The 16,694-nt window shown below is 42.4% G+C and overlaps 1 protein-coding gene across 1 annotated transcript in view; it reads left to right on the top strand.

Annotated features, from left to right (window-relative positions):
- The window catches only part of LOC126974231 (citron rho-interacting kinase-like), a 62,408-nt gene that overhangs the window by 23,688 nt on the left and 22,026 nt on the right, over positions 1–16,694 (top strand). The window contains exons 15-21 of the mRNA XM_050821695.1: positions 2,506–2,790; positions 3,226–3,294; positions 3,426–3,673; positions 5,268–5,424; positions 8,249–8,350; positions 9,102–9,269; positions 12,957–13,166. Coding sequence (XP_050677652.1) covers positions 2,506–2,790; positions 3,226–3,294; positions 3,426–3,673; positions 5,268–5,424; positions 8,249–8,350; positions 9,102–9,269; positions 12,957–13,166 — 1,239 coding nt within the window. The remainder of the gene's footprint in view (positions 1–2,505; positions 2,791–3,225; positions 3,295–3,425; positions 3,674–5,267; positions 5,425–8,248; positions 8,351–9,101; positions 9,270–12,956; positions 13,167–16,694) is intronic.

Genomic DNA, 16,694 nt, shown 5'->3' on the forward strand with positions numbered 1-16,694 from the left:
GTTTTGTTTACGTGGATGATGTTACTTATATATTATTATTTTATTAACAAATGTTCTTCACGATATTTCAGTGTCTCACAGAACGTGAAATAGGGGATTTATGAATTTGTTTAAGGCACGCGGAACCTTCGTATGCATACTTTTAGCAACTTAAAAAATTTACTATTTAATATATGACAAAAAAAGCAACGAAACCTAATAGTTTACCTGTTTGACACTGAAAACTAAAAAATAAAAAAAAACCTACGTTTTTACACCTCTTATGCAAATCTTATACCTTTAATATTAATAAAATACTATTATTTGTATGTTCTACCTATTGATAGATTCGGTGCCAAGCCAAATGTAATAACAGGTACCTACACTCGCCACTCGTGACTTTGAGCGGGATAGCTTCGTCTGGAACCAATATCAGAGAATGGGGCAAATAAAGTAGATTTAATTGCAGCTGTTGAGAAGGAAATTATCCTGTTATTATTGTTTTTTTTTTAGAGATGGATGAAATGAATTAGCTGCACATAAATTTATTGGATGAATTATTGGGTGGAAGTTTGAGAAATGGCCGATATAGCTGTTGCTTTTAACGATCTAGTTTTGGCAAGTAATGATACTTGGTAAACTAAAAGAAAAAGCCCATCTTAATACGTACTGGTTTTATTTTTCTTATTATTACATAGAAAAGCAGTTGTTTTTTACAAACAATAGTGTACTTAAAATTTCACAAACATGTAGACACATTTTATGTCATAACAGTGTAATAATGCGACGCCATTACATGACAAGCAGTGTACAGGGGTGGCTGTGGCAACAATAAAATTTAAACAATGTCAAAACTTATACGAAAAATTTAAATATACAGAGATGTTGAGACAGTACACAAATCACACACGAATCAAAGTCGTCTTAAAAATTACATATATATAAATAACAGTGTTGTATATTTTTTTTAATAATCGTTAAAGAACTTTCGGAGATTAAGTAGCGATTTTGAACAGACGAACAAACGAATATTAGGTAAGTTTGGCTAGGTACGATCACTTAAATATCATGTTCAAGATGTTATCTTATCGCCACCGCGCCGGTGTATTATTAAGAATTTAAGATATCGCGTTTGCCTTTTATGCCTTCTACGTCAGTTCCACTTGACCAAATTGTTCTCTCTGTACACAGATTGATTGTTGGTGAAAATACCGAAATTCTTGATATTATGTTTGAGAATATTCCTGAAAATGCTTCATTATTTCATCATAGGAACCGTGTTTCAGAATGATGATTTAATATACCATTCAAACAATAAAAGTTCACTATTGTACACATAATTGTAAAATACACCAGTAATACAATGTCGGCAGATAACTAGACCATTTCAAATGAAATATTTATTAGAAATCAATTAAACGATTTTAATATTTTTCAACAATGACGTTTCTCGTCAAATCGCGAATGTGTTTGTTGCTAGAACATCTTATGAAACGAGATATCCAGAGATAACATCCAACATGCAGTTCACATTACAGATGTGGCAATGTATTGGTACTTCAGATACATTGCGATAATCGCTCGCGTCGATACTATGATTTAAAATGTGTTTTTCTATATATACTATTCAAAGTATTCTTTATTGTGTTTTGGTGGTGTACATACAAAGATTGTAATTTTGTTTTTGTAAGTTGGACTTACCATGTCATATTTTTACACTAGTCAGTAACGAAAACGAAAACATTTTAACAGGTTAGTTTAAAATCTGTCGTAAGCAAATTCAGCAAAGTGCCTATTTAAGACAATAAAATCTTTTAGAATATTTTTAACATCATTAGGAAAATTAACTATTCCGATGTTGATTTCACTGTCTTTTTTGTCTTTTATATTTCTACAAAAACATGAATTTAGTTTTGATTGTTTTAAAAAATAATAATAATTGAATGACAGATTCTAACTTATTCAGATAATTAGAGCTGAACTTGGGTAGGTAAATATTAAAATATTAGTTTGGTATGTTGCAATGAAATTAAAATTACAGTGAAAGACATATTTTTTGACAAAATGTGCATATAAATAAATATTGACATGAGAATATGATTTTGGAGTTAACAATCGCCATCTATGTCTCTTTTAATATGTAATATTATCTTTTAAGTAGGGCTTAAGTTTGTTAATTACATACCTACAAGAAAAACATAAATTATTAAAACTTTCGAGAGAGATTATTAACGATGTGGTTTTATCGATGTGGGTACCGACTAGTTTCGGTCCATTCGGAGGTCCTTCATCAGGGTGAGTGTAGTGGGTTCGCGATAACGTCCCATCTCTAACTGCAGACTTGGGCTCGTAGTGCGCGGCTGGACATGTGCGCCGGTGGTGATGACGAGCACGGTATCACTGACACTATGTCGGTATTGTCCACTACGTGATTATCGGCACTATGGGTCTTATTGTAAGATGCGTTTAAACACTGGTTTCCAATTCGGAGACAGAGCCCGTTTCACTATGTATTGTTTCATTCAGGTGACCACACTGGAGCAAATGGTGCGGCAGCTGGAACGTGAAGTGCGGGCTCTGGAGAACCGTGCCTCCCTGAAATGTATTAAACCGGCTGCGGCTGCCGCGGCCGCCAGCGACAAGGAGAACAACCCCAATGAGGTGAACGTTGGCCACAATGCGGCCACCAACACCTCCGATGGCGACATCCGGCTGGATGCCCGCAGCGACACCGAGAGCGTCGACGGACACGCCAACGTGCAGGTTTCTCTTCTGAAGGAACAGTTGGAGAGGGCTGAAAATCAGTTGCAGGTTACTATTTAGTAATATTCAAGGCTTAGAATTTGAAAAAAATAGCGGTTAACACCTTATCAGTGGCGTGCATTGGTTTTCTAGCATGGTTGTAGACCTAACTAGTCGTAGTTGAGCTTTGGATATGCAATTAACTTTAACACTAAATTAACTTTAACGCTATATTCATTTAGGTTTATAACGAGGTAGACACTGCCTAATTGCCTATATGATATGCACGCCCCTGCACCTAATACATCGAAAAGTTTTCATTCATATAAAACTTCTCTAAGCGCGTTGAGTACTTGCGGGAGTGGATCAACATTCAAAGTCGCGTCACCAACATGCTACTCTCATCATATTATTTATATCTGTATTTTATATTATGTCTGTATGGTTATTCATGTTCACAATATTATGACAGTATAGTTAAATTGTTATCAAATTTATTTCCAGTCTAGAGCAAATGAAATCGCTGCGCTTCGTCAAGAGGCAAGATCAGCGAACCTCGCAAGATGGCGAAAGGTAAATAAACTTTTGAAAATCTACTTAATAACACACTTTTAGACTTCGTTGTATATTTTCACATTTCAATAATAATATATTAATGATCCCACAAATGAATAGAATGAGAATGTAAGAAACATTTTGTTTAGGAAAAAGAATATAATGAAGCAGCTTTGGATGTAAAAGTAACAACAAGGGACTTAAAACGTTCAGAGGAGCGCATAGCCACGCTTCTCGAGAGCCGAAAAGCGGCCGAAGAGAAAGCATCTAAATTGGAGAAAGAGCTGGCAATATTGAAACCACAATACGAGGAAGCGAGAAAGGGTATGGAGCAATATAAGGAACAGTTGGATAAGTTACAGAAGAGCTACGAAATACTGCAAGCGGAAGTTGACAGGTAGATGTTTTATGAGGTGGAATTATTAAATTAAGTTACTAAATAGTAAAAAGTTTATTTTTCATTTATATTGTTTATTAATTCAGTTGATAGATACAACGATTGATATAAGTTGTAATTTAAATAAGATAAAAATGGCAAAAATCTAGTATGCCGCACTATATATTCCTGTCGATTGCTTATGTTAAAGTGGACTGTATTGAGGTAATGTGTATTGCACTGGTTATATGATTGGAGGGTTGCGGCGATGAAATAAAATACGTTTAACTTGTGGCTTCTCAAGATCTATATTGATTTATTGTTTTCGTCCCACACTCCCCGCACGGCGTCCGCTAGGTACGGTATTGCAGCCGCAACAACAAACATACTATTCCTTAAGTATCATCATTTCAGCCGGAAGACGTCCACTGCTAGACAAAGGCCTCTCCCACAGATCGCCACGACGATCGGTCCTCATCCAACCTATTCCGGCGATCTTGACTAGATCGTCGGTCCATCTTGTGGCGGGGCCTACCATCACAAGATGGACCGACGATCTGACGTCTTCCGGTACGTGGTCGCCATTCGAGGATCTTACTGCCCCTATGGCCATCTGGCCGTCCGTCGAGCTATGTGCCCTGCCTACTGCCACTTAGGATTCGCAATCATTTGGGCTATGTCGGTGACTTTGGTTCTCCTACGGATCTCCTCATTTCTGATTCGACCTCGTAGGGAAACTCCGAGCAAAACTCCCTCTCCATTGCCCGCTGAGCGACAATGAGCTTCCTCATAAGGCCATTCCTTAAGTGTAACATTCTTATATAATTAAAACTATCAAATTCAAATTCAAATATTTTTATTCAAAATAGGTTTTATAATCACTTATTGAACGTCAAAATCTACCACCCATTCAAAAGAGACTGCCTCAGACCTGAGAAGAATGGGCGCAAAAAACTCAGCGGGCTTTTTTTTATATAAAATATGGATTACAATGTAATATCGTACAATAAACATTAATAATTAAAGAGCCTCAGGGTGTTCGCTTTATTATATATATATTATTTCGTTTATGCTATAATAACCTTTCCCACACAAACGTTTTTTAACAATTCTTTTAAATTTCGTAACACATTTGTTTTGTACATTTTCTGGGATCATATTGTAGAAGCATATACATCGCCCAACAAAAGACTTACTAACTCGACCCAACCGAGTAGTAGGCATAACAAGTTTATGTTTTTTTTCGTGTTAACATTATGAATGTCACAGTTTCTAGAAAATTCCTCAATGTGCTTATGAACATACAAAACATTATCAAAAATGTATTGCAACAGTCAAAATGTTTATTTCTTTAAATTTTTCTCTTAATGATTATTTAGGACCTAGGTTATAAATCGCGCGAATAGCCCTCTTCTGCAGCACAAAGATAGTATTAATATCGGCCGCACTGCCCCATAACAATATACCATAGGACATAATACTATGAAAACTAACGTATATAATGTTGTATTCAGTGTTATTTTAGAGATTATTGTGATAGCGTAACAAAGTATTTCTTTAAGAAGACATGTCTTCCTTGTATGTGTTGACTAAATTTATGTCTTTCATGCGACAGATCTCGTAACGACATACGTAAGTTAAGAAGCGAAGTGCAATATAGTGAAAAGCGACGTCTACACGCGGAAGAACAGGAGGAGCTCTCTGCCCGAGAGCGGGCTCAGCTCAGAGACGAACTGACACCACTCAGGGTTCAAAACAACGAGCTTATAGCGGTGAGTTTACGGTGCAGTTTAACTGCTGAATTCTACACGTGAAAGAGAGAGTACTTAAATTAAACACTTTTAAAGGATTAAAACGCGTTTAACTGTGTTTTTGCATTAGATTTTTGCGTTTTCTACCCTTTCTAGACCTTTCTAGATCTCGTTTTCAGGGGTACTAAAATAAAAATTAAAATGTAACTTTTACGCAAAAATCTAATGTAAAAAGCTAAGCTAAAGCTTCTAAGTTCTATCTCAATCACATCTGATTTGAACTATCGTTATTTAATTCGTCTTATGGGATATGCCGCACAACTGTTTGAAAGCCATCTCTTAAAGGAGATAGATATTGAGAATAGGCTTCACGATCACCTCTATTAAATTATATAATTTCCACCACATTGTATAAGTTTTGCAGTTTGCTTTAGTGCAAAGGGACTAAACTAATCTCACGATACCGCCTGTACACTTCTTGCGCAGATGGCTTAGTTTCAGTTACGCCTTGGTTTGTACGGGCGAAATAGCCGTTTGTTTTACAAAACAAGTTTTTTTTTACACGTCGCAAAGCTAACAAATAATAAATTTAAATTAAATACATATTAACTTTTTGGTTTTTTCATGACAATATATGTAGGTATGTATTTAGTATTTTCTTTAATTAACGCGGGTGTTACACATTTAAATAAAACACTTAAATGATTTAAACGCGTGTAATTGTAACTGTGTTTTACTTTAGATTTTGCGTAAAAAACATGACTTAAAGCAATGTTTTAGTTCATTTATAGGGTAAACAGTTGAAAATAAACTTTTTTTTAATTATTGTACTACATTGTAAAGGCCATTGACTGTCGCTTGCATTCAGAAGCTTATAAAAAGACCTTATAAAGGTCAGATATCACGAAACTATTTAAATGTATTGTCTATCTATTTTTCATGAACATCCTGTATATAATGATCTTGTTTATAATCTAAACACATTGTTTGTTATTTTAAACACACACATTTGTTTTGTTTACAAACATGATTGTCGAGTTGCATCAATGTTGATTTATATTGCCCATAATACAAGACGTTGCTCTTAACAAAATATTTTTGCCATATTAAAAGCAATTTATATGCGTTAAATGATTATTATAGTAGTAAAAGCATTGAAAAATGGAACGGGCCTATAAATATGGTATTAGAGTGAGTAAAAGGCCTACGGTTTGTCCCAAGCCAATGTTCCTGCGTTTCTTGCACAGCTCTTGGGCCCAACGTATTCGTATATCGTTGGCCGCTGACCTTTTAGAACGGCGTTGTCGTGCGGTTGACTCCACATTGACCGCTGTCCACTTACATTTCAACACAGTAAGTACATTACTTAGTGTCGTAGTTTACGCTTGCTAAAGATTCTGTTGATCGATTACAAAAAATAAATAAATGGTGTCTAGTTCATTAAGACGAACCGCTTATTAAACCTGTTTTAAGTATTAGAACTGTTTTCCCCCTTTGTGATAAATTAAAATGACTCTTGGTTGAAAATAAATTTAAAACCGACTGCATTAAAATATTAAGACCTTAGTTATGTTTTCTTTTTTTTTTTATGAAAATAAGGGACAAGACGAGCAGGTCGTTCAGCTGATGGTAATTGATACGCCCTGCCCATTACAATGCAGTGCCGCTTAGAATTCTTGAAACCCCCAAAAATTCTGAGCGGCACTACAACTGCGCCTGTCACCTTGAGACTATATATTAAGTCTCATTTGCCCAGTAATTTCACTAGCTACGGCGCCCTTCAGACCGAAACACAGTAATGCTCACACATTACTGCTTCACGGCAGAATGTTGTGGTACCCATAATCTAGCCGGCATCCTGTGCAAAGGAGCCTCCCACTGGTTAAATATAAGAAGTAAATTATTGTATTGTTGTATAGTTATAAATTTTATAAATCTCTTTTTTTAAAGTAGAAACGTATTTAAGTCATTTAATATCATCATTTTTGTTTAACTCTTCATTTCTTTAATTTTAATTGTTCAACTTTGTTACTCCTTTCGCACTATTGTAAATATTGTTTACACCTGTAAAGATATGTCATATTGTACTTTCCCTTGTGTACTTGCTAAAATTTTAATTGTATAATGATGTGTTGTTGGTGTAACTATCTAAATAAATTAAATCTGAAAAAAAAAATCAAATAGTTTATTTCTCAAAATCGAATACCACTTTTTGAAGTCATAAAAAATATATAATAGAACAATTTATAAATAAATCTAAGGAAGTTTGTAAAATTATTATTGTTAAAATTCATTGATTATTCGAAGTATACAAAATTTATTTAATGCAATTACCAGAAGGGTCGTGTGTGTCTGTTACCAGTTTCGTGTCTTTAAAAAAAATATTTAATGTTTATGTTTTTTTTTTTTTTATGCCAATACGGAACGAGACGAGCAGGACGCTCAACTGATGGTAATTGATACGCCCTGCCCATTACAATGCAGTGCCTTTCAGGATTCTTGAAAAACCCAAAAACTGAGCGGCACTACAATTGCGCTCGTCACCTTGAGACATAAGATGTTAAGTCTCATTTGCCCAGTAATTACACTAGCTACGGCGCCCTTCAGACCGAAACACAGTAATGCATACATATTACTGCTTCACGGCAGAAATAGGCGCCGTTGTGGTACCCATAGCCGGCATCCCGTGCAAAGGAGCCTTCCACTGGTAAATGATTTTATTCATAAGATTTAGTGTTAATGATTATTCATAGGATGTTGTTTTTAGCTGCGAATAAATAGTTATACTAAACTATTTTAATAATCGATTTCTAAACCTTCTTTTAAATGTTTTTTTTTATTACAGAACAACAAGGCTCTTCAAGAAGCTTGCAGTTTGCTTGAAGAGCAACTCACAGATCTGGAGAAATTAACTGACCTGCACGAGTTGAAAAATAAAGATCTTGAGGTATTTATGATTTTATGAGTATCTGATTATGTTACAGTAAAATTTTTTGAAGTAGGCGTTACTTTGCGGAAATCCATAATTATTCAAATGATTTAAGTTTTCTTTAGAGTCTTTTAAGAGTCAAAATCTGGCAGATTTTGGCGAGACAACACGTCCTGAGGATGCCTCGTGTAGAGGCGAAACACGTGTCGAATTGTTTAAAAACAAATATTGGTGGAATTAACATTAAAGAAAACTTCAATCATTTGTATATATAACAGTTACTAAGCTGACGTATATTAATTTTCCCAAATAGTCCATGTAGAGTACTATAATAACTGGTCTGGGTCATCGATCAATCATTACGTATAACGTTAACTAAGAAACAAGGAGAGCTTGACGCTAAGACGAGGGCTGTTCTCACCCGGGATACTCGCAATTAAGTCTTATTACACTAGCTTTCAAACCGAAACACAGTAATGTTTTGCACATTACTGCTGCGTGTTGGCGTCATTCGTTTCCATACTAAGGAAGTTCAAGGGCACTTCCACGTGGTTAGATTATTGTTAACAATCATGGAAGTGACTTAACGAGCAAACGCCATTATATAGGCTAACTGACGCGGATTTGTGTAATTTAATGTAAACTATTTTATTTTCTGCAGCAATTCGATATTTTTTAGAAATATTGTTTTTTTTTTCTTCGAACAATTTTCGAAATGAGTATTGTCGCCTACTATACGGATGCATTGAATATGTACCTAATGTTGCAGAGTGAAGTGCAGCGACTGCGGAGTGAAGTGGAGTTGTACCGCGGCCGCGTGACGGAGGCAGAGCGACAGGTAGCGGACCGCACGGCAGCCGCGGACCTGGCGCGACACACGCAGAGCGAAACCGACGAGAAACTGAAACAGGCCAACCTGCACGTCGAGTGTCTTAAGGTAACACGGTCCGGTTATTATAAACTATACATCTATGAATTAAATTTGTAATCAACATTTATTGGGTTCTGTCCGAGCGCTCTTCCATCTGAGCCAACCGTTCGAGTGAAGATTCGTAAATGTTTTTATGTCTTGTTCAATTCTCAGGTTGTGGCTTCATCTACAGGATTTACTTTACAGTTGATTAACTGCTCAATTGCAATTATTGAATATTAGGAAATTGACTTGAGATGTCACTCTTTCAAATGTAAATAATTTATTTTTAAAGTGCTATCCCCTTATGGAATTAATTAAAATTAATTAATAATTTCGTAGTATAATACATCTATACTTACATTATAAAATCGAAGAGTTTTGTTTATTTGTTATACACAGCAATCTGTGGATCTACCAGCCAAGTTTTAATAATTATTATTGTGTTTGCTAACCTGATTCATCAGAATAGTATAGTATTGAGCTTCTATTAGATAAAAAATATAAAATATTGATTTTATGTGAAGTAAATTGGAAGATAAATAAGATTTATAATGATAATTTGTATGGTTCTCCCGGTGACTTATCAGGTAAATCATACTCGTGATTTTCTAGGGGAATGATTTATCATTACTAAGACATTTTATTTTGTTTTAAAGTGATAACCCTCACATCTCGGACTAATTGTATCATTTATTTCAGGCATTTTACCCATTAATCTACAAACTATCTTGACTTAAATTAAATTATACTTTGATTTTTATTAAATTACAGATAAAAAGAAAAAAATAATATATTATGTCATAATTACAATTAAAAAAGAAAATAATTAAATTATAGAAATAAAAATTATAAAATTAATATAGTCTAATACAATTCAATGATGTTAAATTTAATTTCAGTTCCTACATTATAAAAAAATATATATTATGTCAAATATATAATATAAGCAAGTTGTCACAGGTCACAAATATCATATTTACAACAGTCATACACAGAAATAATTATTAAATTACAGCTTTGTCTAATGCGGTCCTACTACATAAAGGAAGCGGCTCTTTTTCTTAACACGACATAGAAATCGTCAACCCTATTCTCCGCAAACATGCCCGACGCGCTACAGCGCCACGGTAGTTTAAGCATTGCTCTAAAAGCGTTATTGTACTGCACACGTAGCGTATGTTAAGCTCGTTTTGTATAGTTTTTCCACGACTAACACGGCAATAAGCGCCGAATAAGGTTATTTTGACAGGTACATTACAGCTAGCGAATCTGCGGGCTAACATTATGTCATTATCATCCTTCAAGTTATTTCTTATGATGTGCCCTAGGTATTTAAATTGAGAAACAATTTTGAGCTGAGATCCCGCCAAAGTGATAACTGGGTTTGAAATGTGCGACCCGTCGTGCCTGAATACCATAATTTCCGTCTTATCTACGTTATACTTTAACGTTAAACGTTTGAAGCGTATTGTTCACAAATATTTATTTATTAAGTTTCCGTAAGCCCTTTATAGAGGGACTCAGCAGGATCATGTCATCCGCGTAACCCAAGTTATTGACAGGTTGATTGCACATATAACAGCCGACTTTGGACTCGCTGAGTTCATCTATAAGTCCATTCATATAAAGATTAAATAGGGTTGGTGACGTGAGACCACCCTGTCTAATGCCCTACTCTAGCTAATACTCTTTGGAGAAGCTGTACCCCATTTTTTTGGGCCACACACCACAACACAACCACATTAGTTTGGGCTCCATACCAATGTTTCAAGAGTCCTAGAATATCACGGGGAACACCAGTCCCTTCAATCCGAGACCATAATATGTCGTGTATAGTATCAAATGCGCGGCTAAGATCAAGAAAGCACGCGTATACACTTGTTTTTCTTTTTAAATAATATTTAACAGTATTTTTTAAAACGTTAATTAATTATTGGGATTGGGTTTGTTTACAGTTTTCTTTGTGTAATGAATACACTGGCCTGCAAAAGTACGTATCACACTTTTCAAATTACATTTTTTTCTTAACTATAGAAGGTAGAGATTTAAGATTAAAAACGTTTTGTTGCAAATTTTATAGGCTTTAATTCTTAGAAACTAAAATTATATATATGTAACATTTTTAACTTAAAAAAGATAAAACAATGAAAATAGACATTTTTAGTTTAGTGTAAAAAAAATCAACTAAAATGTATTACATGTTATTTAATTTTTAATAACTGGTATTGCCTCCTCGAGCTCTGATTACAGCTTCGAGCCGGTTTGGCATACTGAACACTAGGTTTCGGAGCCGATGTTGGGGAATATTCTCCCATTCTTCTACCAGGGCCTGCTTTAGTGCCCTGAGGGTAGTAGGTCTAGTCTGCGATTTCTGACTAGCCTCCCAAGCTCATCCCAGGCGTGTTCAATCGGGTTGAGATCAGGACTTCTTTATGGCCAAGCCATCACGCTGATACCGACCTCCTGAATATACTCATGTATGATATGAGCCGTCTGTGGCCGGGCATTATCACGCATCAGCATCGATCCATCACCCATATTTGCTAAATACGGCCCTGCATACTCATTGAGAATCTCTTGAGCATATCTTTGCCCAGTGAGGGTGCCATTTTCTATGGCTACTAGCCCTGTGCGACCTTCTGAAGATATGCCAGCCTATACATGTACACTGCCTCCACCGTATTGGACTCTTTCTGAGATGCAGGCTTGAAGGTATCGCTCACCAGGTCGCCTGTACACACTTCGCCTTCCATCAGAAGTGTAAAGGGAGAATCGAGACTCATCTGCAAACAAAATGTACACCTGGGTCTGCCATTACAAGGTCTCCTCAGATGGTGTCCAGTCTCTTCGTACCTTCGCTTTACCTTCTGGACCGTTCGTACCGTCACACCCACCATTCTTGCAGTGCGACGCATACTGATGCCTAGTTCCAGAAAAGCCATGATCTTAGCACATTCTTCAACTGAAAGAGGCATGATAAATAAATGTTACGTGCTTTTTAGCATAAATTTTTAAAACAAGACCCATCGATCTTGAAAAAAATTTAAAACAGAAAGAAAAATGTGAATGGTAAAATTGTAATTCGGAAACGTCCACTTTGAAAAGGGAATGGTTTTGTTTTGAAGTTTTTTTTCAGCCAATTCTTAAAAGAAGTTTACCAGCTATAAAGTTTTTATGTGCAAAATTAAATTCTCTTTGGAGTCTTTTTTATTTCGAAAGTATATTTTGTGAACTTAAAACGTTATTCCAATTTTAAAAGTGTGATACTTACTTTTGAAGGCCAGTGTATTTGAATTTATATGTTAGTTTGTTATATTATTCTGTATGATTTAACAACCCCTTTCCTTTTCACTAGCAGACAGTTACTCCGTATTCAACTTAAAATTTTCTCTTAACTATATTATTCAGCGTGCATATATATGAGTTTAAGACAATTAGGCAGTGCCCACCTCGTTAAGAGCCTAAATAAATATAGCACAAGTGTTAAAGTTAATTTAGTTTAATTTGGTTCGGTTATTTTATAACCAAACTTCTATGGATGTTCAATATTCATAAAATTTTTCCTAACGCTAGATACTAAATGCCTACGGTAAGCATTCTTTGCTAATTTCAAAGCTCAGCTAGGACTAGATAGATCCACAGTGCCTACCTTGCCAAAAAACCAATGCAGGCACCTGGTATTATTAGTGCTTATATTTGTATGTTTTGAAGGAGCGTCTGGAAAACCGCGAGTCGCTACTATCGGAGCTCGAAGTGCGGCTGGGGTCGCTGGAGAGCGACAACGCGGCGCAGGAGGCGGCCCTGAGCTCGGCGGCGCGGCGCCTGCGGGACCTGCAGGAGGAGTGCTCCTCGCTGCGGACGGGCGCGCACGCGCACCACGCGCACGGGCTGCGGCTACAGGCCGCGCTGGCCGACGCGCAGGTACATGTGTGTGTGTGAGTGTTGGTCATATCACCGCTCGGGGTCGCTGGAGAGCGACAACGCGGCGCAGGAGGCGGCCCTGAGCTCGGCGGCGCGGCGCCTGCGGGACCTGCAGGAGGAGTGCTCCTCGCTGCGGACGGGCGCGCACGCGCACCACGCGCACGGGCTGCGGCTACAGGCCGCGCTGGCCGACGCGCAGGTACATGTGTGTGTGTGAGTGTTGGTCATATCACCGCTCGGGGTCGCTGGAGAGCGACAACGCGGCGCAGGAGGCGGCCCTGAGCTCGGCGGCGCGGCGCCTGCGGGACCTGCAGGAGGAGTGCTCCTCGCTGCGGACGGGCGCGCACGCGCACCACGCGCACGGGCTGCGGCTACAGGCCGCGCTGGCCGACGCGCAGGTACATGTGTGTGTGTGAGTGTTGGTCATATCACCGCTCGGGGTCGCTGGAGAGCGACAACGCGGCGCAGGAGGCGGCCCTGAGCTCGGCGGCGCGGCGCCTGCGGGACCTGCAGGAGGAGTGCTCCTCGCTGCGGACGGGCGCGCACGCGCACCACGCGCACGGGCTGCGGCTACAGGCCGCGCTGGCCGACGCGCAGGTACATGTGTGTGTGTGAGTGTTGGTCATATCACCGCTCGGGGTCGCTGGAGAGCGACAACGCGGCGCAGGAGGCGGCCCTGAGCTCGGCGGCGCGGCGCCTGCGGGACCTGCAGGAGGAGTGCTCCTCGCTGCGGACGGGCGCGCACGCGCACCACGCGCACGGGCTGCGGCTACAGGCCGCGCTGGCCGACGCGCAGGTACATGTGTGTGTGTGAGTGTTGGTCATATCACCGCTCGGGGTCGCTGGAGAGCGACAACGCGGCGCAGGAGGCGGCCCTGAGCTCGGCGGCGCGGCGCCTGCGGGACCTGCAGGAGGAGTGCTCCTCGCTGCGGACGGGCGCGCACGCGCACCACGCGCACGGGCTGCGGCTACAGGCCGCGCTGGCCGACGCGCAGGTACATGTGTGTGTGTGAGTGTTGGTCATATCACCGCTCGGGGTCGCTGGAGAGCGACAACGCGGCGCAGGAGGCGGCCCTGAGCTCGGCGGCGCGGCGCCTGCGGGACCTGCAGGAGGAGTGCTCCTCGCTGCGGACGGGCGCGCACGCGCACCACGCGCACGGGCTGCGGCTACAGGCCGCGCTGGCCGACGCGCAGGTACATGTGTGTGTGTGAGTGTTGGTCATATCACCGCTCGGGGTCGCTGGAGAGCGACAACGCGGCGCAGGAGGCGGCCCTGAGCTCGGCGGCGCGGCGCCTGCGGGACCTGCAGGAGGAGTGCTCCTCGCTGCGGACGGGCGCGCACGCGCACCACGCGCACGGGCTGCGGCTACAGGCCGCGCTGGCCGACGCGCAGGTACATGTGTGTGTGTGAGTGTTGGTCATATCACCGCTCGGGGTCGCTGGAGAGCGACAACGCGGCGCAGGAGGCGGCCCTGAGCTCGGCGGCGCGGCGCCTGCGGGACCTGCAGGAGGAGTGCTCCTCGCTGCGGACGGGCGCGCACGCGCACCACGCGCACGGGCTGCGGCTACAGGCCGCGCTGGCCGACGCGCAGGTACATGTGTGTGTGTGAGTGTTGGTCATATCACCGCTCGGGGTCGCTGGAGAGCGACAACGCGGCGCAGGAGGCGGCCCTGAGCTCGGCGGCGCGGCGCCTGCGGGACCTGCAGGAGGAGTGCTCCTCGCTGCGGACGGGCGCGCACGCGCACCACGCGCACGGGCTGCGGCTACAGGCCGCGCTGGCCGACGCGCAGGTACATGTGTGTGTGTGAGTGTTGGTCATATCACCGCTCGGGGTCGCTGGAGAGCGACAACGCGGCGCAGGAGGCGGCCCTGAGCTCGGCGGCGCGGCGCCTGCGGGACCTGCAGGAGGAGTGCTCCTCGCTGCGGACGGGCGCGCACGCGCACCACGCGCACGGGCTGCGGCTACAGGCCGCGCTGGCCGACGCGCAGGTACATGTGTGTGTGTGAGTGTTGGTCATATCACCGCTCGGGGTCGCTGGAGAGCGACAACGCGGCGCAGGAGGCGGCCCTGAGCTCGGCGGCGCGGCGCCTGCGGGACCTGCAGGAGGAGTGCTCCTCGCTGCGGACGGGCGCGCACGCGCACCACGCGCACGGGCTGCGGCTACAGGCCGCGCTGGCCGACGCGCAGGTACATGTGTGTGTGTGAGTGTTGGTCATATCACCGCTCGGGGTCGCTGGAGAGCGACAACGCGGCGCAGGAGGCGGCCCTGAGCTCGGCGGCGCGGCGCCTGCGGGACCTGCAGGAGGAGTGCTCCTCGCTGCGGACGGGCGCGCACGCGCACCACGCGCACGGGCTGCGGCTACAGGCCGCGCTGGCCGACGCGCAGGTACATGTGTGTGTGTGAGTGTTGGTCATATCACCGCTCGGGGTCGCTGGAGAGCGACAACGCGGCGCAGGAGGCGGCCCTGAGCTCGGCGGCGCGGCGCCTGCGGGACCTGCAGGAGGAGTGCTCCTCGCTGCGGACGGGCGCGCACGCGCACCACGCGCACGGGCTGCGGCTACAGGCCGCGCTGGCCGACGCGCAGGTACATGTGTGTGTGTGAGTGTTGGTCATATCACCGCTCGGGGTCGCTGGAGAGCGACAACGCGGCGCAGGAGGCGGCCCTGAGCTCGGCGGCGCGGCGCCTGCGGGACCTGCAGGAGGAGTGCTCCTCGCTGCGGACGGGCGCGCACGCGCACCACGCGCACGGGCTGCGGCTACAGGCCGCGCTGGCCGACGCGCAGGTACATGTGTGTGTGTGAGTGTTGGTCATATCACCGCTCGGGGTCGCTGGAGAGCGACAACGCGGCGCAGGAGGCGGCCCTGAGCTCGGCGGCGCCGAGCCGCTACCGCATATATCACGGGGAGTGCTCCGGAGAGATGTTTCACCTGATTCCACCTTCGCATGGCACGCTACAAACTAGGATATCATTCCCACCATGTGATTTTTTTATGTAAATTAGGGAGACGAGCAGGACGTTCAGCTGTTGGTAATTGATACGCCCTGCCCATTACAATGCAGTGACGCTCAGAATTATTGAAAAACCCAAAAATTCTAAGTGACACTACAATTACGCTCGTTAGATTGAGACATAAGATGCTACGTCTCATTTGCCCAGTAATTACACTAGCTACGGCGCTCTTCAGACCGAAACACAGTAATGCTTATACATTACTGAGAGGACGATGTGTAGATAGCAATTTGCTTGTGTTTACCGAATATATTCTCAATGCCATGGATGACAAGTGTCAAGTTGATGTTATTTATTTACAGATTTCGCCAAGTGTTTTGACAAAATTTCTCATAACACATTATTACAGAAGCTGTGGCAACTAGGAATACATGACGACCTTTTCCGGTGGTTGAAATCATATATTAGTAACCGATGCCAAGCAGTTGCTATAAGGGGATATACTTCTCAATACTGTAATATAAGTTCTGGGGTCCCACAAGGTTCTCATTTATTTCCATTACTTTTTATATTG

This window comes from Leptidea sinapis, chromosome 31 (assembly GCF_905404315.1).
Source record: "Leptidea sinapis chromosome 31, ilLepSina1.1, whole genome shotgun sequence".
NCBI classification, from domain to species: Eukaryota; Metazoa; Arthropoda; class Insecta; order Lepidoptera; family Pieridae; genus Leptidea; species Leptidea sinapis.